The sequence below is a fragment of the Ahaetulla prasina genome, chromosome 10 (genome assembly GCF_028640845.1).
Source record: "Ahaetulla prasina isolate Xishuangbanna chromosome 10, ASM2864084v1, whole genome shotgun sequence".
Lineage (NCBI taxonomy): Eukaryota > Metazoa > Chordata > Lepidosauria > Squamata > Colubridae > Ahaetulla > Ahaetulla prasina.
The window spans coordinates 24,651,288-24,672,963 of record NC_080548.1 but is presented as its reverse complement, the minus strand read 5'-3'; the positions used below and the strand labels follow the sequence as shown (position 1 = coordinate 24,672,963).

The window sequence follows — 21,676 nt, the reverse complement described above, 5'->3', positions numbered from 1 at the left end:
TCAATACAAAAATAAAATATCTACAAGGGATGTTCAGAAACAGTTCTTCTTTCCATGCGGATGTACAAACAATCTGTCAGGTAGAGCAGGTTCGTTCAGTGAATAAAAGAGAAGCTTCTGGGAGGTACAGATAGTTTTCTTTCATTTAATTTCACCCACTTCCCATATTTATTTTAGACAGAAAATACCAGAAAGACTGAAGCTGCAAAATGGTGCAGAGGCCCACCAAGCCACACCCACCAAGCCACACATGGCAGGGCAAGGGTACTGCAAAATCTCCATTCCCACCCACTCCAGGGGAAGGATATTGCAAAATCTGCATTCCTTCCCCAGTCCTAGTGGAAGGATATTGCAAAATCTCCATTCCTACCCCACTCTGGGACTAGCCAGAGGTGGTATTTGCCAGTTCTCCGAACTGCTCAAAATTTCCACTAACGGTTCTCCAGAACCTATCAGAACCTGCTGGGTTTCACCCTTGGTTTGTAACCAAAACAAATACTGTATTTTTCGGAGTATAAGATGCACCTTTCCCCCTCCCAAACACAGGAAGGTGAAAATCTGGGTGCGTCTTATACTCTGAATGACCTTTCAGAGACTAAAAAAATACTCTCAAATGGAGCTTCAGAAAAAAAGGCTCAGAAATGAAGCTTCAGGGAAAAAAAGCCTCAGAAATAGAGTTTCAGAAAAAAAGCCTCTAAAATAGAGCTTCTGAAAAAAAGCCTCTTGTAGGCTTTTTTCCTGAATCTCTGTTTTGGAAGCTTTCAGAGGCAGGAAAAAAAAGTTTTTTATAAAACGGAGTTTCAGAAGTTTCCGAGGCAGAAAAAAAGCCTCTGAAATGGAGGTTTCAGAGGCTGAAAAAAAAAACAAAGCGCAGCGCTCACAACGAATGAACCTGTTGCTAAAATTCATCTCTTGGAACAGCTGATTTGGGGATATTCCGGGAGGCCATCCACCCACCAATCAGCTTTTTTCTTATTTTCCTCCCCAAAACTAAGGTGCGTCTTATACTCTGATGCATCTTATACTCCAAAAAATACGGTTCTTTCCTCTGAGAACCAAGGACATTCCCATAGGTGGCTGGAGAGGGGAGGAGTGAAGTTACCAGGCAATCGGATGACACCTTGATTGGACCATGTGACTGATTGTTGGGGGGAGGGAGGAAATTTTTACTTTTAATTAGGTGAAAACCACCGGAACATTCAGAGTCGGTTTCCACCAGCCTGTGCCAATATGATATACCCAAATAAAACTATTCTTTGAGGAATCTACCTGCCTCAGAGTTATGTTTGCTATGGATGCATTAATTGGAACCCTGGCAAAATGTTTGGGAATCAAGAAACAGTCTGAAACTTCACATAGGGGTTGATGGGCTGAAGTGTTTAGGGAACGCTGAAATACATGCAACTCCGTAGATTGCAAATAGGCAACATTTTGCATCAAAAAACTGCCCTTTCCTGTTCTTATTAGTTTTTAGCAATATAAGGAGCACACCGACACCGATTATAAGAATGTCCTTTTTTATTTAAAAAAAAATTATACTCTTCTTTCTTTAAAAACATGTTCAAGTAACAGTTAAAATGAACACTGAAAGTAAAGTAAAATAAATCCAAATTCACAAGAAAATAGCATGAATTCTCTTTCTTTTCCTCTCTTCTCCATTTCACTTCTTCCAGGTCTTCCAATGGGGCCCACTCATCCTCCATATCAGAGTCTTTCTCCATTCTTCCGTTCCTCAAAGGTTAATGCTTTGAAGCTGCAAGTATAATGGAAAGAAAAAAGCAAATACTATCTTGTGAACCATTAAGATAGTTCCAGTTAGATTTTACAACCTCAAAGAGCAACAGATTATCTATCACTCACTACTACAAGATCCAGAATTAAAGAGAGGCAATTGAAAAAGGCACCAGTTAAATAAGGTTTGGTAGCTAGCTACTCACAGAGACCAGAGTATCAGTGGCACCCTAAAATGGAACTTATACTCAGGGCACCAGCAGAAAAAAGTGTAGCTCTACGATGGCGAACCTATGGCACCCAAGCTGTCACCCAACTCACCTTCAGCTGTACATGCATGCGTGCCCCAGCTGGTGTTCAGGCCTCTGGTGCGCATGCGCGCAATTCAGGGGACCCAGCTGGTCTTTGGAGCTCTCCTGCACATGCGAGCGCATTTGCGCATGCGCACGAGAGTACTGGGGCGCAGGGCGCACATGCACAGACGACTTTCACGTGCGTGCATTGCACGTGCAAAAACCATATGCATGCGCAGATGGTGCGATTGTGCACACAGCGCATGGGGGAGCTGCGTGAAACCTGTGTGCAGGCGCAGATGGAGTGATTGCATGCGCAGCGCATGGTGGGGTGCGCGTGGAAGCTGTGAGCATGCACAGATGGTGCAGTTGCACATGCAGCATGGGGAGGAGCCACACATTAGTGCAAATGGCATGCGCATGCGCAATATGTGCAAAGCACGTGCCTGTTTTGCACTCGGTAAGTAAAAGGTTCGCCACCATTGGTCTAGATTCGTGATGGCGAACCTATGGCACGTATGCCACAGGTGGCACGCGTAGCCATATCAGTGGGCATGCCAGCTCAGCTCCAGTGTGCATGCGCACTCCAGCCAGCTGATTTTCGGACCTTCTGGGCCCACTAGAAGTAGGAAAACAGGCTGTTTCCTGCCTCCGGTGGACCTGCGGGTGGGTGGGGAAGGCCCATTTTTCTTTCTCACCTGGCTCCAGATCCTCTCTATGCATCTAGGGAGGGCAAAAACAGCCTTTCCCAGGCCCTCTGGAGGCCCAAAACGGCCCGTTTCCCAACTTCCAGTTGGACCGGAAGTGACGTTTTTTGCTTTTCCCTAGCCTCCAGAGACTCATAGAGCAGCTCTGGAGGCTGGGGACAGCAAAATACGTCACTTCCTGTCCAACCGGAAGTTGGGAAACAGGCCATTTCAGGGGGGTGGCGAAGGCTGTTTTCGCCCTCCCCAGATGCATAGAGAGGACCTGCAGCCAGGTGAGAAAGAAAAACGGGCCTACTGGGCCATCGCGTGCCAGGACCAGGGGGGGAAGGGGGGTTGCATGCGCATGTGCAGGGTGGGGTGCATAGAATTATGGGTGTGGGCACGCACGTGTGCGAAACTTTCCTCCACCCCCACCGTCCCTCATCCTGGCACGCAATGGCAAAAAGGTTAGCCATCGCAGGTCTAGATTATGAGGAGAATGCATATTTTAGGAGGAAATTAAGAGGAAATTGCACATTTTAAGGGGGAACGTATGAAAACTCATTGCAATTATTCGCTTTTTCCAGAATTAAAATACAAAAAGTATGTTTTAAAGAGAGATGGAACCAGATTCATGACTGAAGATGTCTCAAGCATAGCAACTAGACGTATGAACAATGATTACTCACAAATTACGTGCAGTGTGAAAGCCGGGGACCGTGATCTCCCCACGCTGTTTTCAGCTTCACAGTGATAAGTGCCTGAATGGTTGTGATTTATTTTGAAGAAGGTCAGGACATGGGCTGTAAAATCCAGCAGTTCTTCATTTTTATACCATTTGAAAGTCAGATCCATGGGTTTTGCTGTTTCCACTTCACACTTCAGATCAACCGAGGCAAATTCATGGATGCGCCCTTCTGGCTTTTGCAGTATTTTTACCTCCTTGGGAGCAGCTAGAAGACAGAATAAAAGAAAAGATTCACGCGGAGACGACAGGAAAAGGATACCACCTTATAACTCATGTTAATTTTACTGCAGAAAAGTCCAATTGTACAAAATAGCAATATCAATAGCACTTAGACTTATATACCGCTTCATAATGCTTTTACAGCCCTCTCTAAGCGTTGTTTTTTTTTTTACAGAGTCAGCCTATTGCCCCCAACAATCTGGGTCCTCATTTTACTGACTTCAGAAGGATGGAAGACTGAGTCAACCTTGAGCCCCGTCAGAATCGAACTCCTGGAGTGAGCAGTGAGTTTGCCTGCAGAATTGCATTCTAACCACTGAGCCACCATGGCTCTTAGGAATTCAAACTGTTATAATATAATACAGTAAAATGACATCTCATCTCAATGACCCTTAAAAGAGGCTCTAGAAAATCCATGAGAGTGAGAGGGGGGCTGTCATCCCTTCTATTCCATAGGAGGCCATTTCCAGATCAGTATTTCTCAACCACGGCCATTTGAAGCAGGGGTGAAATCTAAAAATTTTCCCTACCGGTTCTGTGGGTGTGGCTTAATTGGTGGGCGTGGCTTAGTGGTCAGGTGACTGAATGGGCATGACCAATAATAATAAATAATAAAAATAATAAAGTATACAAAACTTGGGAGTGCACCAGTCTACCTTCTTTAAAAATAGAGGCACCAGTCTACTAGCCACCTACAGTGCTAATCAGCTGTAGTGCAGCCATTTGAAGCACTGCGACAGTCATTTAAGGCCATTTGCAGCTATATCACCACCAAGAGCTTCAGGGACAGAGAAGAGGAACAGCAAGGCGTGGGCGGTGGGGAGGGGGCAGGGATTTTTGCTACCGGTTTTCCGAACTAAGTGCCCCTATTGGTACCGGATCACGCGATCTGGTCCGAACTGGGAGCATTTCACCCCTGATTTGAAGATTATGAACCTCAGCTCCCAGAATTCAAGTTCACACATCTTCAGGCTGTCAAGCTTGAAAACACTGCTATAGAGAACACCAACTTTCAGGCCACCACCTGTGATGACCTGGGGTGTGGCACGAAGGCAACACAGCCAGAGAACTGGTATGAACCCCTTTATTGGCACCAACTCTGCCCCCAACGTTCCTTTTACGGCCAGGAGAAAAGCTCTCCCACAAACCTGCAGATACTCCAGTCCAAACGCTGTAAACAGAATGACTGCAATCAATCACTTCAGCAGGGCAAGATAAGGAGCTCCAGATGGGAAGAAGCATCTCAGCAAGACAAGCCAGGCACACAGTGACACGGCAGTAATTCACACAGTCAGGGGGGAATGCCAGGAATGCAGGCCACAACTCTCAGCACCAGATTAATTCAGCATTTGTTCCCGACAAACGCCCCTCCCAACTGCCTCTCCTTTAAACTCCATCCCCAGGTGTGCCTTGTGAAGGGAATCAGGGCCCTCTCCTTCCTTGTAAGCCATGCAACCCACATTGCTCTCTTCTGCATTCTTCACTGTGTGCCCTAGGATGAGGAGGGGATGGGCCTTGGTCTTCATCAGAACCCTCTCTCCTTTGCCCAGCCTCTCCCTTGCCCAGAATCCCCTCTCCCTGGCCAGCTTGACTTTGCCTTTCCCCAGTTTCTTCCACAGCCAACGGGGCTACTCTCTCACTCTCTGTCAGATATTAATCTTTGATCTCAGAGTCAGACTCCCACAAGGGCATGACACCACCCAAGTATGCATTCTCTAACTGGTTTAGCTCTTCTCTCTGCAAAACCCCCATATCTTCTGGGGACCATTATTGCATTTCCTTTCTTTGGTGATTCAAGTTTTCAAACCTATAAATTCATTAGTGTTACTCACAGAAGACCTCCAATGTGACTACTGGGGATGGAGTGCAGCCAATCCTGTTGCATACTTCACATTCATAAGAAGTGTTGTAAGGTCCAGATGTTGCAGGATAGGTCATTAAATCTGGACCACTATATTTATATTCAATTGTAGAGGGATCTGACTTAAACCAGTTGTACCAATTATCGTTGGGCTTACTACTGCCGAAAGAGCAGTTCATCATGATGGTATCTCCATCCTTAATGGGCAGATCATTTAAAATAACAAGCTGGACATCCTTGGGAGCATCTGGAAAATCAAATCAATACATTTCTCGCTAGAGGAAATAGACATGAGTATATTATATTACAATATTAAGGAATGTGTAGGCATAGAACTATACGCATTGCCTGGCAAAAATGAACTAGTTGAAACAATCCCTGATTAAATCCACATATTTAAAATATCTGGGATTTTAACTCCCAGAATTTCCCAGAAGACTTGTTGGAGTTGAAGATCAGCTGAGTTGCTGAGATAGAGAAACTTTTGGTCTAATTCCTCCCTTTAATCCACATTGCCTTCTTCACTGTAGCTTCTATGGTCTACATTAGGGGTCTCCAACCTTGGCAACTTTAAGCCTGGAGGACTTCAACTTCCAGAATTCCCTGGCCAGCTTTGCTGGCTGGGAAATTCTGGGAGTTGAAGTCCACCAGGCTTAAAGTTGCCAAGGTTGGAGACCCCTGGTCTACATCCATCAAAAGACTGGCCCAATGCAAAGTACACATATGATGAGATTACGGTATGGGAAAAGACAACCATATTGAGATTATGGAAAAAGAGAAGCATGTTGAGGCTATGGGAAAAGAGAACTATGTGTATTTAAACCCTCTCACTTTCCATGTTATTTCCCCTTTTTGGAAGGAACTAAATTGCAACAGAACATCCAGCATCGCATACGCATGGGCTCTTTTATATATACACAGAGATATCAATACCATTGAGCTTCACAATATCATGAATATTCAATATTCAATATTCACAATAATAGAGCTTCATAGCTTTCAGCTTTTAGGCAGGCTCACTGAAGTCCTGGCTGAAAGTAATAGCAATAGCACTTAGACCACTTCACAGTGCTTTACAGCCCTCTCTAAGCGGTTTACAGAGTCAGCCTCTTGCCCCCAACAATCTGGGTCCTCATTTTACCCACTTCAGAAGGATGGAAGGCTGAGTCAACCTTGAGCCAATGAGATTTGAACTGCTGAACTGCAGCTAGCTAGCAGTCAGCTGAAGTGCAGTTGCAATACTGCACTTTAACCACTGCGCCACCTTGGCTCTAATGCTTACTAACCTTAGCAGATCTTGGAAAACTAAGCTGTGTCAGGCCTGTTTAGAAGTTTGATGGGAGATCATCTTGAAATATCAGGATCGTGCACTAGACTGAGAACTCAAAAAATTGTGTGACTATGTCCATTAAGTCAACTGGAGTCAACTCAACTTAAAATAGACTTACTACTTTCCAAAGTTTGTTAAAGCCGTGGAATTTAACTCATCTTGAGTCAAACTTTCTCAGTCCCCGAATCAGTCAGTTGCATAGTTCAAAACTATGGTCTTTATGGGTTGGCCCATCTTCACACGCGTATGACTACATTAGTTTCAGTACTAACCATGCTATGCTTGGAGGCAGTGGTGGGATTCAAATTTTTCTACAACCCGGTTCTGTGGGCATGGCTTGGTGGGCGTGGCATGGCTTGGTGGGCGTGGCTTGGTGGGTGTGGCAGGAGAAGGATACTGTGAAATCTCCATTCCCTCCCCACTCCAGGGGAAGAATACTGCAAAATCCCCATTTCTTCCCAATCGGCTGGGACTCAGGAGGCAGAGAATAGATAGGGGCAGGGCCAGTCAGAGGTGGTATTTACCGGTTCTCTGAACTACTCAAAATTTCTGCTACCAGTTCACCAGAACTGGTCAGAACCTGCTGAATACCACCTCTGCTTGGAGGCCTTCTGTTCATTTGCTGAGTGGATTCCTAAGCTTCTAGTTCCAAATCCTGCCCTGACAGCACCATCATTCAAAAGGGCAATTTCCTTCTCCACTGTACACTTACATTTCACCTCCAACTTCACGGTGCTTTGAGAAAACACTTCCGCCCCTGACTTGAACAAACAGTTCAGCATTTTCCCATTGTCCTCCCACGTTGGTTCAAAGCTCAGGGCAGTCTGAATCACGCCACTTCCAACTGTCCTTTTTTCCGGTGGAAAGCGTTCCTCTTCTAGACCATTGAAAGTCAAGTTGACTAGCTTATGAGGGCAATGGTAAGGTACCGAACATATCACTTGGGTTAGCTTCTTCTCCTGGGTGATCACGGGAACAGTTTCCAGGGTGGGCTTTGGAGGTAACTCTGCAAATGAGAAAACAAAAGCAATAGCACGTTTTTAGACCAAGCACCAAGGATGCTGAGATTAGAATCTGAAGAAGAGGATATAAAGGAGGAGGCTATGAAACTCCTCTCCAAGTAATGAAACCGTTATTACCAAGGAGAAGGTCTCCAATATTTCAGATTTGGAAAACCCTCTTAATAGTAACAGCTATTCAACAATAGTACTTATCAATCCATAGCATGATGGATGGGCCTTTCCTGTATCTGTTCAAACCGAGCAGTGTTTCTCAACCTTGGCAACTTTTAAGACTTGTGGACTTCAACTCCCAGAATTCCCAAACAAGACACACCAAAACAGAAGCTGGAAAAAAAAATTGACCTGTTGGGGAATGGAAAGGAGCAGAGGGATCATCTGGTCTACTTACTGTATTCACAATATACAGAGAACTCAATAAAACCATCCATGAGAGGTGGCTATGCAGCCTTTCTCTAAACCACCCTGTTTCCCCCAAAATAAGACATCCCCTGATAATTAGCCCAATCGGGCTTTTGAGCACATGGTAATAAGGCCAAGCACTTATTTCAGGGTTTTAAAAAATATAAGACAGGGTCTTATTTTCGGGGAAACATGGTAACAGCCCCTTCAGTTATGAAGTTTTGTTCAACATCTTTAACTCAGGCCTCTTAAAGACCTGGGTGGTTTATTTGTTTAGCTTAGCTAGCCATTTTTTTTTAGAATTTTTTTTTGCTGGCTTGTGATACAGTAAAGGCTGGGATGCCATGACCTTGTTCTCTCTGATAATGAAATCTCTTTTACTTGTTAATTATATTAATTGTTGTCCCTGGAGTTATATGTAGCTTGTATAGTGTTATTGATTTGTTTTCTTTTATTATATTGTTTTTAAACCGATTTATGGGGTGGGGTGGGATATAGATTGCACACAGTTGTTAATGATTGAAGCAGTCTATAAACCTAGCAAAATCAATAAAAATAGATTGTTCAAACCCAGAGAACAAATGAATTCAGCAATCAACTTACATGTGGTTACCAAACTGTTTATTTAAGTCGCTACATGGTTAGTGAATTAATTCTTTTTCTGGCTTTGCCCATTACATTGACTTATAAACAGACAAAGCAACCTGGGTTTTCACCATTTGCTAGTAGTAGTAGTAGTTGTAGTAGTAGTAGTAGTAGGAAGAAGAAGAAGAAGAAGAAGAAGAAGAAGAAGAAGAAGAAGAAGAAGAAGAAGAAGAAGAAGAAGAAGAAGAAGAAGAAGAAGAAGAAGAAGAAGAGGAGGAGGAGGAGGAGGAGGAGGAGGAGGAGGAGGAGGAGGAGGAGGAGAAGAAGAAGGAGGAGGAGGAGGAGGAGGAGGAGGAGGAGGAGAAGAAGAAGAAGGAGAAGGAGAAGGAGAAGGAGAAGGAGAAGGAGGAGGAGGAGGAGGGGGGAGGGGAGGAGGAGGAGGAGGAGGAGGAGGAGGGGGGGGGAGAAGGAGCTGCTGCTGCTTCTTGGATAAGAAGTGAAACAACTTCAGTGAAAACCAGAAAGTCCAGCTGCCTCTTGAAAAAGCACCTTTGGGACAACCATGACCTGGGTGACTGAGAATCTACATAGACATTTAGCTATACACTTTGGGATGAACGCCCTACGATTCTGTGATAAATTGAAATCTGTTTCTGTTATTCTTCCTATACCTGAAGCTTTGAAGATGATCCTAAATGTAGAGAAGAGAGAGTGGAGTGTTTGTTTTTTTTAAAAAAAGCCAACAAAGGATAGAAAACCTGATGGGAACTAAGATGTATAAAAACTTAGTGAGAACACATCACATGGCCATAATCTTGCATTAACTTTGTATGCTAGAAGCTACCAATTACCAGAGATGCTTCTTGGGGAAAAAACACACGGTCATAGAAAACAGAGCTTTCTGTCAGGTGAGACAGAAATTAAAATATTTCCCCTACCTGTTCTGTGGGTGTGGCTTGTTGGGGGGAAGGTCATGTGACTGGGTGGTCATGGCCAACTCAACATCACTCACATAGAGGGGCTCCTCACCCCTCCCCTCCCAGCCACTCCTTGTCGCGGATGGCAGGAAAATGGGAAAGGGAATATTCCTGCCTACCATCCTTCCCTCAGTCTGTGCTGAGATTGAGGAATGGATGACAGGCAGGAAGATCTCCTTCCCTGTTTTCCTTCCTTTCACAAAAAACAGCTCCATTCCAGCTGCTCGTCCTCTCCCCATCCCCCTCCCTCCTGGAGACTACCTTAAAAGGGACAGGCTGCAGCAGCTCCATTCTGAATGGAGGGAGAAAAGTTAGCTCTGCTGCATTTAACATTGAATTCTATGGCAGAGAGAGTGCTAACTTTTCTCCCTCCATTCAGAACGGAGCTGCTGCCACCTTTATGGTTCCCTCCTGGCCCCCTCCCTCCTGGGGACTACCTTAAAGGGACAGGCTGCAGCAGCTCCATTGTGAATGGAGGGAGAAAAGTTAGCATTCTCTCTGCTGCATTTAACATTGAACTCTGTGGAATATTGAGTGGCTGGAAGAGGTGAGTGGCAACCGGCCGGGTGTGTGTGGGACCAAGGAGGGGTAATTATTACCGGTTCAGTGAACTGATGCCCATAATCCTAAGCGGTTCACCGAACCGGTCCGAACCAGTAGGATTTCACCCCTGACTCAGCCTGAACATTTGTTACCTGTAACATTCAGTGTAGCAGTAACGAACCGCTTGAATTGCCATGGGTGTTTGTCAACGGAAACAGTCACCTTCACTTCATACGTGCCACTGTCAAGTGTTCGCACTGGACTGATCAGCAAGCTGCAATCTCTATTTGTTAAATTCCCAATGAACCATGTCCGGCTCGGTAAAGCATCATCAGATACGGTTGTGATGGTTCCAGAGGTTTGAGAACTGTTGTACAACAGGATCGTTTCCCCCTCGCTCCAGATATTGTTTCCAAAAGGCTTAAAATTCCACACTATGCCTGTGGCACTGACTTTTCCAGAACTGGGCGTTTGATTGATGTGGCATGGAATCACCACGCAGGATTTTTCCCAAGCAAACAAAGAATTAGGAAAGACGCTTATTGGATTTTCGTCACAATGGAAACCTGCAATAGAGAAATCATTACGATTTACAAAAATTTATGAAGCCCATCTAAATGTTGCATGTTAAGAATAGGCAACTTTTGAAAACATGATGTGTCCTAATTCTTTTTAATGACATTTTTAGTATCCTTGGCCAAAATTCATAAGATGTTGGATGAAATATGTCATAGAGAATAACTGTGTTGTAACTAGGAATCAGAAACAACTTCATGGTATAATTAATGTAGCTCAAATTTGGAAGATATGTATTTCTGTGTCTTTCCCAGACACAGTCCAATGGTGTTCTATGCTTATTGTTTATGATAGAGCCAGTGTTAGTATCTTCTCATGGTAAGGAGTACTACAATGCACTGGTTCTGAAACCTCTCTTTGTAGGGCTTTCTCTGCCTTTGAAAATCACAAAATGAAAAGGTTTTTCAAATCATGACATGTATATATCTGAAAATACAAGCATTGTCAACTCATGAAGCATTCCTGACTTGCTCTCAAGTTGCCATAGGCAGGGGGATGGGGAATTGAGCCTCATGGCTACATCAAGGAACTTTTACATCAGTCAAAATGAAGCACATTCCAGCCAGCAATTATCATGACCATCTCCAAGGAGACCCACAGTGGCTGAAGGGAGCGACTTGTATAGCCTGCGAAATTGCTTCATTGGGGAATGTGACTGATGACACACCTTGCAGGGAGGGGGAAACAGGGTGAGAGTCAAGACGTGAATTAAGTGAGGTCAGAGTTGGCTTCACTTGGTTTGTGCTGACATGGCACTCCTAATAAATAACTGGAATTCTTTTGAAGTTTGGCTTAAGGCTCATGATTTAATTAGGGCATTGGCTGGAACTCTGAAGCAAGCCAACTCTGACCTTACTTAATTAACACCTTGGCTCTGACCCTGTTTCCCCCTCCCCCCAAGTTGTGACATCAGTCACATTCCCCAACGAAGCAATTTCACAGGCTGTAGAAGTCACTCCCTTCAGCCACTGTGGGTCTCCTTGGAGATGGCCTTGATAATCGCTGGCTGGAATATGCTTTGTTTTGACTGATGCACAAGTTCCTTGATGCAGCTGCGAGGCTCCATTCGCCATCCCCCTGCCTATGGCAACTTGAGAGCAGGTCAGGAATGCTTCGTGAGTTGACAAGCCTTTCATTGGTGATAAATGTGACTTCCATTCAGAAGCTGCCAATTTCTAATCAACAAGTTATGATTCCTGTCTTAGTGGCCAAGAAAGGGAAACTTTACCTCCAACTCCCACTAAAACTACACAAACATCCATCACTAGAGATTAATAACAGGAACCAGGTTTGATCATACTTCCATTGCCATACAATCTCATGCTTTTACTCACAGATAACATGAAGCGTGATTGTTGGAGAAAGTGTCTTGCCCACACTGTTACTGGCTTCACACCAGTAGCTGCCAGATTGTGCCGGATCTATGTTTGTAAGGTTCAAGTATGCATGGGGTGAATCCAATAAAACCATTTCCCCATCTTTATACCATGTATAAATGAGATTTGTGGGATTTGCTTCACCCACTTCGCAACGCAGCGCAACATTCATGCCTTCATCAATCTGGCCTCCTGGATTTTGCTGAATGCTGACTTCCCTGGGAGCAACTGCAACAAGATAAAACAAAGGCGTAAGATTAGCATCACCAGTTCCAAAAACATTTGCTTTATTTATTTTTATTTATTTTATTTAGGTTGTCAAACATATACGAGATAACAGGTATAAGTATAACCATGGACATGAGTAGTGCATAAGAGCACAAGCGTGCCTACCATTCCTGTCCTATTGTTTGCTTTCGTTATATCCCATTAGTATAATTATTACATACTCATACTTATATATATATACTTATATATTGTATAGTAATTTCATGCTTATACTTATATATACTGTGTGACAAAATAAATAAATAAAATAAATAAAAAATAAAATGAGCACATGAAATGAGTACAAATAAATGAGGACAGTAGGAGAGGGACAAAAGGCTTAGGCACGCTCCCTTACAGACCTTGGGAACGGTGTGAGATCCACGGTAGATAGTTTAAGGTTAAAGCTATGGGGGTTTGAGAAAGTAACAACGGAGTCAGGTAGAGCATTCCAGGCATTGACCACTCTGTTGCTGAAGTTGTATTTTCTGCAATTGAGTTTGGAGTGGTTTGCCTTGAATTTGGAGTTGTGTGGTCCAAATGTTTCTGCAGTGTAGGAGTTGCAGATTACAGGACAAATTATATTAATTAATTTAATTAATTAATTAATTATAGATTACAGGACAATACATGAAATCCAAGCTTTCACTTGGGTTTCATGAATTGGAACCAAGGATGGGTTGGACCTAACTAGTGATGGGATTCAAGTAATTTAACAACTGGTTCTCTGCCCTAATGATTTCTTCCAACAACCAGTTTGCCAAACTGCTCAGAAAGTTAACAACCGGTTCTCCCAAAGTGGTGCGAACTGGCTGAATCCCACCACTGGACCTAACTCATACTGGCTTTTAAAACTGACTGTTAAATTTTCTGAATTTTGCAAGCCAAGTGAGAACAGAACTGAGCCAGGACACCTAGTACGCTGATCACCTAAGTAGTGTCTGATAACATGGTGCAGTGGTAGCAATGGAGATGATAGAACTGGTTGTTAAACATTGACCAGCATATTACTGGCTATAACTGTAGGTAAGATGGTTCTACGTAGGGCTGTGCAAATCCTCTGTAGGCAGCAATAAGATGGTGAAGTTCTAAGAAGACTAGGACTGGGGTTGAAATGCATGGCAAGTGACAGCCAGTTTGGTATTGTGATTAAGATTCTGGGCTAGAACCCAGAAGAACATGAGTTCTGCCTCAGGCAGGAAGCCAGGTAGGTGACCTTAACAGAATAACTGAGTTGGATTGGATTCTAGTCCAATCCCCTGCTTAGGCAGGAAACCCTCCACCACTTCAGACAAGTGGTTATCCAATCTCTTCTTAAAAACTTCCAGTGTTGGAGCATTCACAATTTCTGGAGGCAAGTTGTTCCATTGATTAATTGTTCTGTCAGGAAATGTCTCCTTAGTTCTAAGTTGCTTCTCTCCTTGATTAGTTTCCACCCATTGCTTCCTATTTTGCCTTCAGGTGCTTTGGAGAATAGCTTGACTTTGACTGCCACTTTGTGGCAGCCCCTGAGATATTGGAAGACTGCTATAATGTCTCCCTTAGACCTTCTTTTCATCAAACTAGACATACCCAGTTCCAGCAACTGTTCTTTATTTGTTTTAGCCTCCAGTCCCCTAATCATCTTTGAGCCAGTTTGGGCCAGTTACTCTCTCTTAGCCATAGGATGAAGGTAATGGCAAGACACTTCTGAAATTTTGTCAAGAAAAATGCAAGTAGTAGTCCAGGTAGAAACCAGGCGTCAACAATAACTCAACACACATACATACAGAGAGAGCACAGGTGTCAGGTGAGTTTCTCCAAGTTTTATTTTTTTGACCCATGATACATTGTGATTTTTCTGCTATCTAAATAGGTGGAGGAAAATCCCTTTGCAATTGGGTGCCACTTAACTCACACTGATTGAGAGGTAGCTACAATCTCCCTCTTCTAGCAGCTCCATCTCCTGAAGATGCTGTATTTGCCAATAATTGATGTCTCAGGGCTTTCTGCTAATTAACTAATTGGCAATACTCACAGAAGATATCGACAGTGAGCAGTGGAGATGAAGTGCAGCCATAAGTATTGCATGCTTCACATTTGTAAGATGTCACCGGTCCAAAACGTGCAGGGAAGGTCAACAGCTTTAAACTGCTGTATTTAAAATTAGCTACATGGAGATCAATCTTCCACCAGTTGAACCAGATGGTACTAGAGGTAGTACCACCCACAGAGCAGTTCAGAGTGACAATGTCTCCTTCTTTTATGAGCCGATCATTCACAACAAAAACCTGGACATCATTGGGACAATCTGGGGTGAAAAAAAAAGCCAACAGGTCAAAGTGAGGAACTTTGTATAAAAAACAAAACAGCGATAATATTTCAGAAGATAATGTATATTCCCAAAAATGCAGTCATTCTGTAATTTTTTTTAATGTCCCTGAAAGGGACCATGTGAAACGGTATCTCAGCTGCTTTAAAAAAAATACTTTCATGGCCATATTCATAACCAGGAATCAAACTTGGGGAGATGTGCCTTGAATTGTCTACTCTTGTCAGAAAAACCCACCCAAGATTGTTCATTTCTTACCAACTTCACACTCACTTTTCATGTCTAGCTCCTGAGTGATGGATGATTTCTGTGACATGTCCTTGTTGTTCAACTGGCACGTTATTGCTTTCTTCCGAGGTCTCGCAGTTGGCTGAATGTTGACTGTCTTCCGCAGTACCCCATTGTCCATCATCATAGTTTCCGGAGTCAGATAATACTTCTCTAGGCCTTTGAAATTCATTGTTATTGGATCTTCTGGGCAATGGGAAGGCACAGAACAAACCACTTGCAGTGCCCACCTTTCTTGGCATTTCAAGATTTCCAATTTGGGGCTTGGAAACAAATCTGAATCCAAAAAATAAGAAGGGATACAAATAGGACAAAAAACTGTGGCCTGATAAATAAGAATTCTGGTACCGTATGGGACACAACATGCTAAATGGTATGTGCATTAATGCAACAGGATAATGTAATCAGGTTGAAAGGGTTGGAAAGACTCAAAGCCAGTGCAACAAGGTATTTTAGGATTTGCTTAACTTTATCGACTTAGACAAGAAGAAATTCCTTGAACATCAGCAACGCAACTCTCCATAAGTCACATCCTGCTGCCAGTCTGCAGCAAGATGTAGACCAATGCATTTCTATTCTATCAGTAGCCCTCTATGCCAGTGGTGAAATCGTCCGAGGTTTGCCACCGGTTCACTGCGCGCACATGCGTGGTGCACGCCAAATGCGCGCATCACGTGCATGTGCACTGAAGGCACTACCACACAGCACTGAAAAAGGAGGCTTAAGAAGGAAAGTAGAACAGCAAGGAGGGAACAGCTGTGTCATGCAATTTAGATTTCCTGCTTTCTAGAAAATATAAATCTCGCGGCACAGCTGATCATCGGAAATACTGGTTCAGACGAACCGGCAGCCTTTTTTTACTACCAGTTCTCCAGAACTGGTAGCTTTTATTACTACCGGTTTGCCCGAACCGGTGCGAACCGGTAGCATTTCACCCCTTCTCTATGCCCTTTCTCTGCTTGATGATAGCAACTCAACATCATCTCTGAATAGAAAATCCTCAGTGGAGACCTTGCAAACAAGACTTCAAGATGATGGAGATTAAATCCAAATTAAGGAGCAATATTTATCCAGGTCAGAGACAAAATGAAAAGCATTCTGCAAAGTTCTTACCAGAAACTTTCAGTGTAGCTGAAGTATAAAGTATCTGTGGATTAGCCTGATTTTCCACAGATGCAGTGACTTTTATCCCATATGTGCCATGATCTTTTTTCTGGAGCCGAGTTATCAACAAGCTGCAATTTCCTTTTGTTAAATCCCCAACAAACCTCACTCGCCCCTCAAAACCAATAGTTGGTGGGTTTGCATGCTCATTTGGGATTCTGGAATTATTGTATAAGACGCTGCCAACATAGTCAAATAAAGTCATATTCAAAATAGGCTGAAAATACCAAACCATAGAGGTGGCAACAATTTTCTTAGAATTTATTCTTTCCTCAATTTGACATGGGATTAAGACACAGGATCCTGTCCAGGCCAGCAAGGAATTGGGATTGATCCTCAGAGGGGATTCATAACACCAAAAACCTACAATGAAGGAGAAATCATGATCAACGTTTTGGTATTGATGCAGAAAACCAAGACATGCTATATATACCCAGGCAAGGCCTCGATTAAATCCAAGGGTTAAAAAATGCCTGAAGATCAATCCTGGGATCTTCATGAAGTTCAAAGTGAAGAGTGCTCCAGAATGCAAGGTTTATGTACACAATAAGGAAGATTACCCCTGGAAGATTAAGGCAGGATCTATTACCAAAGCAACAAGGGGGGAAAACCAACAGCCAGTACTCTAATTCAGGGGTGGCCTGCTGGGGGTTCGCAGGGGTTCGGGAGAACCACTAGCTAAGATTCTGTGCAGTTTGGAGAACTCCCATTATCCCACTCCTGGCTGGCCCTGCCTACCCCACCCTGCCCCTGCCAGGAGTCCCCACGTGACCTGTTTTGGATGCAGGTAAGTGCAGGGGACACACGGAGGGTTGGGGAGGGTGAAAAATGGACCCATTTCTGGCCTCTAGAGGGCCTCCGGAGTCTGGGGAGGCTGTTTTCACCCACACGGAGGCTTAAGGAAAGCCTCCAGAGCCCAGGGAGGGCAAAAGCACCCCCACCCCCACTGTGATGCAGGAGGCTGTCTAGGCCACACCCACATGGCCACACCCACCCAGCAACCAGGCAGAGAACCCCTTGATAAAATTTTTGAAGCCCACCCCGCCCTAATTCACATGGGTATCGATGCAAGAGTAGAAGGAGAATGCAGAATCAGAGTTGCAAGATTCTGTTATTATAGCCCCGTATTAATAAATAGTTTCAGCCTTTATATAGAATTGAGCAAGGTGATCTTTAAGTATCCCAGTCTCAGGATGTTCAGGTTGCTTCAGATCCTGAGCAGTTGACTCCATGTAATTTGCTCTAGCCTTAACTCTACCCCTATTAATCTAAATTCTAGACCCTGTTTCGCCATAGATTGAAAGAGCAATGGAGTGTGATGTATTTTAAACCATGTTTCTGCTGACTGCCAGGTGCCTGCAAATTGGCAGTTTGAATCTCACCAGGCTCAAGGTTGACTCAGCCTTCCATCCTTCTAAGGTGGGTAAAATGAGGACCCACATTGTGGGGGGCAAGAGGCTGACTCTTTAAACCACTTAGAGAGGGCTGTAAAGCACTGTGAAGTGGTATATAAGTCTAAGTGCAAGTGCTATTGCTATATTGATTGAGGCAAATCAAACCAGCTTCCTTACCTTGAAAGAACAACAGCCAAAGGAAATGCCTCATCATCAGATCATGTAATTCCCAATTCTGGGAAAAGAAAAGTATATGGTTGACAATGGCCTTCATCATTCATGGTAAATACACTGATAGGTGATTTTGACTGACACATAAGTTTAGTTAAAAAGGAAACCCAGTTAATAAAGGGTGGCCTGCCACAGCAGCAATTCTGTTGGAATCTTCACAAGAAAAATCATTAAACAAGCACATGTATTCCATTAGTCCTGATCTATACAATCTATTAATAATATTTGCAATGAATGCTGTAAACTGAGCAACTGAGTAATGCTGATGGAAAAAAATAGATAGATAGATAGATAGATAGATAGATAGATAGATAGATAGATAGATAGATAGATAGATAGATAGATAGATAGACAGACAGACAGACAGACAGACAGACAGACAGACAGACAGACAGACAGACAGACAGACAGATAAAGACACATAGAGATAGATAGATAATAGAGATATAGATAGATAGATAGATAGATAGATAGATAGATAGATAGATAGATAGATAGATAGATAGATTTAATTGTTTATTGGTCAAGTGTGACTGGACACACAAGGAATTTGTCTTTGGTGCATATGCTCTCAGTGTACATAAAAAGCCAAGATACATTCGTTAAGAATCATAAGGTACAACACTTAATGATAGTCATAGGGTACAAATAAGCAATCAAATCATACTAGGAAACGATCAATATGGATTGTAAGGCTATAGCAACAAGTTACACTCATACAGTCATAAGTGGGAGGAGATGGGTGATAGGAACGATGAGAAGATTAATAGTAGTGCAAACTTAGTGAATAGTTGAGGGGATTATTTGTTTAGCAGAGTGATGCCGTTTGAGGAAAAATTGTTCTTGTGTCTAGTTGTAGTGCTCTATAGCATCATTTTGAGGGTAGGCTTTGAAACAGTTTATGTCCAGGATGCAAGGGGTCTGTAAATATTTTCACAGCCCTCTTTTTGACTCGTGCAGTATACAAGTCCTCAATGAAAGTCATGCAGGTTTTATGCAGGTTTTCTGTAAAATGTTAGTTGGGGTAAAAGCATCTCTGGATTTCTTTAATATCATGTTACTCCTCACAGCTCTTAGAATTAGAATCATTTCCACCCTAGTGATTTATAATATCTACATAGCAACCTTGCTGAAGTGATATAAAACTTGGTTATTATAAAATATTCTATTCTATTCTATTCTATTCTATTCTATTCTATTCTATTCTATTCTATTCTAATTATCTTAGCATAACAATAGCTGAATGTCTCAATGTCTCAAGAAAATGCTATGAAGAAAACAAGAATGACCTTAACTACATAAGCCCAACTTCACGATTTATAAATGATCATAGCTGAGTTCTGAAATTGTTTCAGATTCCAAGCAAAGAAATCATATTACAACCTAATGTGATTTATGAACCTAACCAATGAATGCTTCATGAATATGAAGGAATGAATGAATATTTTAATTTGTATACCGCCCTTCTCCCGAAGGACTCAGGGCGGTGAACAGGCAGATAAAATACAGATACACACAATAGTTAAAAACATCCCTTAAAAAACTAATTTAAATTTGCCCAAATGTTAAAATAATATATATCATAACATATCATGTTGCAATCATTTTATGAGCTAAACTGGAATTCCTGATCTACAAAAATCTAGGAATCTTGCCATTTGTCTCCACTCTGGTTTCTACGATTAAGAGAAAGCAAAAAGAAATGTTGTGTGTAGACTGCGTTAGCAATCGGAAGCTCTGTTGATTGTGGTCAATGATCAAGGATAGTGAGAGTTGGAATCCAATATATTAAGGTTTAAAGTAGTGCTTCTCAACCTTGGCCACTTTAAGTCATATGGACTTCAACCGCCAGAATTCTCTAGCTGGCATGGCCAGCTAGGGAATCTTGGCAATCGAAGTCCACATGTTTTAATATTACTAAGGTTGAGGAATACTGATCTACAGGCTTCTCATCTCCGCTAGACAAGATAGACACAAGATTTAGAAGACTTCAACTGCAACACAGCCTGAGAATTATTCACTAGATCTACTATAAAACACCCTCAAATTATTTTTTACAAATGAACTATTTTACAGTGTAGGACAGTATTAAATACCCTGATGCAGGGGTGAAATCTACTTACCTTCCCTACTGCGCGCCATCGTCAAATCCAATTTTTGACCCTCTGCACATGCGCAAAGCCTTCTGTGCAAAGCCTTTTGCGCATACGCAGATCAAAAACAGGTTACTTCCTGGTTAAAACCAGGAAGTGACAACATCCGGGTGGGTGGGCGGAGTCTCGCACCGCTGCCGCTACCGGTTCGCGCAATCCAGGCAGAACCGGTGGGATTTTACCACTGCCCTGATGCTATCTAAGCCATCCCATTCAATAAGGTTAGTTAAAAGAAAATGCGGAGAACTCAAATTCACTTTTGCCCTCCCAATCCTATTATATTATTTTTATAATTTAGTGGGAGACTGGATTATCGGGAGGAAAGCAAAATAAAATAAAGGTGAACTAACTCACCAGTAAAACAGAATTTCAGATCCACTGTTCTTTTTCTGGAAATGAGGGTTTAGCAAATAGGACAGAAAAACGGAGGGAAGTTCTGCCGTGTGTTTACATCTGCGTGTTTTTTCCCCCAAATCAAATGTTTGTATATCTGGGGAACATTTAAGTGCGATAATGGAATAAGTCAAGGACGGTTATTGGCAACTAAATAGCTGACATTATAATCTGACCGTTATATTTTCAAATGGTTGGAAGAAGTTAGAAGCTTGATTTATGTGGTGTTGCACACATAATACTTGATTCTTCTTCTAAAATATGTGCAATAAAAAAAAAAATCACCAAGATCTTTCAGTTCTGACTGTAGCTTGGCATTTCTCCCAGGCAAAGCAGCATTCTTGGACCCTGAACCATTCTTGCCTTTTCTGATTGGCTAGTCTCTAGATAGGAAAGGCTATGATTCCTTCTTTCAAGGTAGAGTTCTATGGATGTTTGGGACTTCATATCACAACTGCCCAGATCAGCACGAACATAATTGGGATCCTAAATTTTCTAAAAGAACAAAGTAACCTAGTATTAGAATATTGTACCTGGAATGTCCATGTAGTTTCCAGGATTCCAGCTCAGCTCTACTGATATCATCATCATCATCATCATCTTTTAATGGCCCCATAATCCCTTGTGGGGTAGAATCTGGGCAAATGAATGGAGCTAGCAGAGTGTTTTTAAGGGCTGGATGCCCTTACTGTCACCAATGCGGAGTTTTGTTCAGCAGATATATTCTCATTGTGTCCAGAGAGAGAAAAATACCTGCTTTTTCCTAGGATCGAACTCAGAGCCTCCTGATTGTGTGGCGAAGCCACCACACCACTCCTCCTCTCTAGTGATATGGGTACAGGATATCTGAGGAACTTTCTTGCCCCATTGGAATTGGCCTGCCCCACTTGTGCTAGTACCGTGATGGCGAACTTATGGCACACGCTATAGGTGGCATGCGGAGCCATCTTTGCGGGCACACGAGCCAACACTCAGGTCAATTCCACCATACATGCCCATGGGCCTCCCACCAGCCAGCTGATTTTGGGGTCTCTGCTGGGAGGCGTGCACACATGTGGGGTGGGGTCGTGTGCGCGTGCATGGGGTGGTGTCACACACGCATGCGTGCTTTCGGCACCTGAGACAAAAA

At 43.0% G+C, this 21,676-nt stretch overlaps 1 protein-coding gene across 1 annotated transcript; it reads right to left on the bottom strand.

Moving 5' to 3' along the window:
* Nucleotides 1-1,572: 1,572 nt before the first annotated feature.
* Nucleotides 1,573-20,610, bottom strand: LOC131204675 (B-cell receptor CD22-like). Its single transcript, XM_058196177.1, has 11 exons — nucleotides 20,509-20,610; nucleotides 17,948-18,005; nucleotides 16,326-16,739; nucleotides 15,198-15,488; nucleotides 14,631-14,903; nucleotides 12,305-12,574; nucleotides 10,547-10,960; nucleotides 7,581-7,874; nucleotides 5,510-5,785; nucleotides 3,400-3,663; nucleotides 1,573-1,753 (listed from the first exon to the last, which is right to left on the bottom strand). Exons 2-11 carry the CDS (start codon nucleotides 17,982-17,984, stop codon nucleotides 1,740-1,742), a joined length of 2,547 nt encoding a protein of 848 aa, XP_058052160.1. The 5' UTR covers nucleotides 17,985-18,005; nucleotides 20,509-20,610; the 3' UTR covers nucleotides 1,573-1,739.
* Between the last annotated feature and the right edge of the window lie 1,066 nt (nucleotides 20,611-21,676).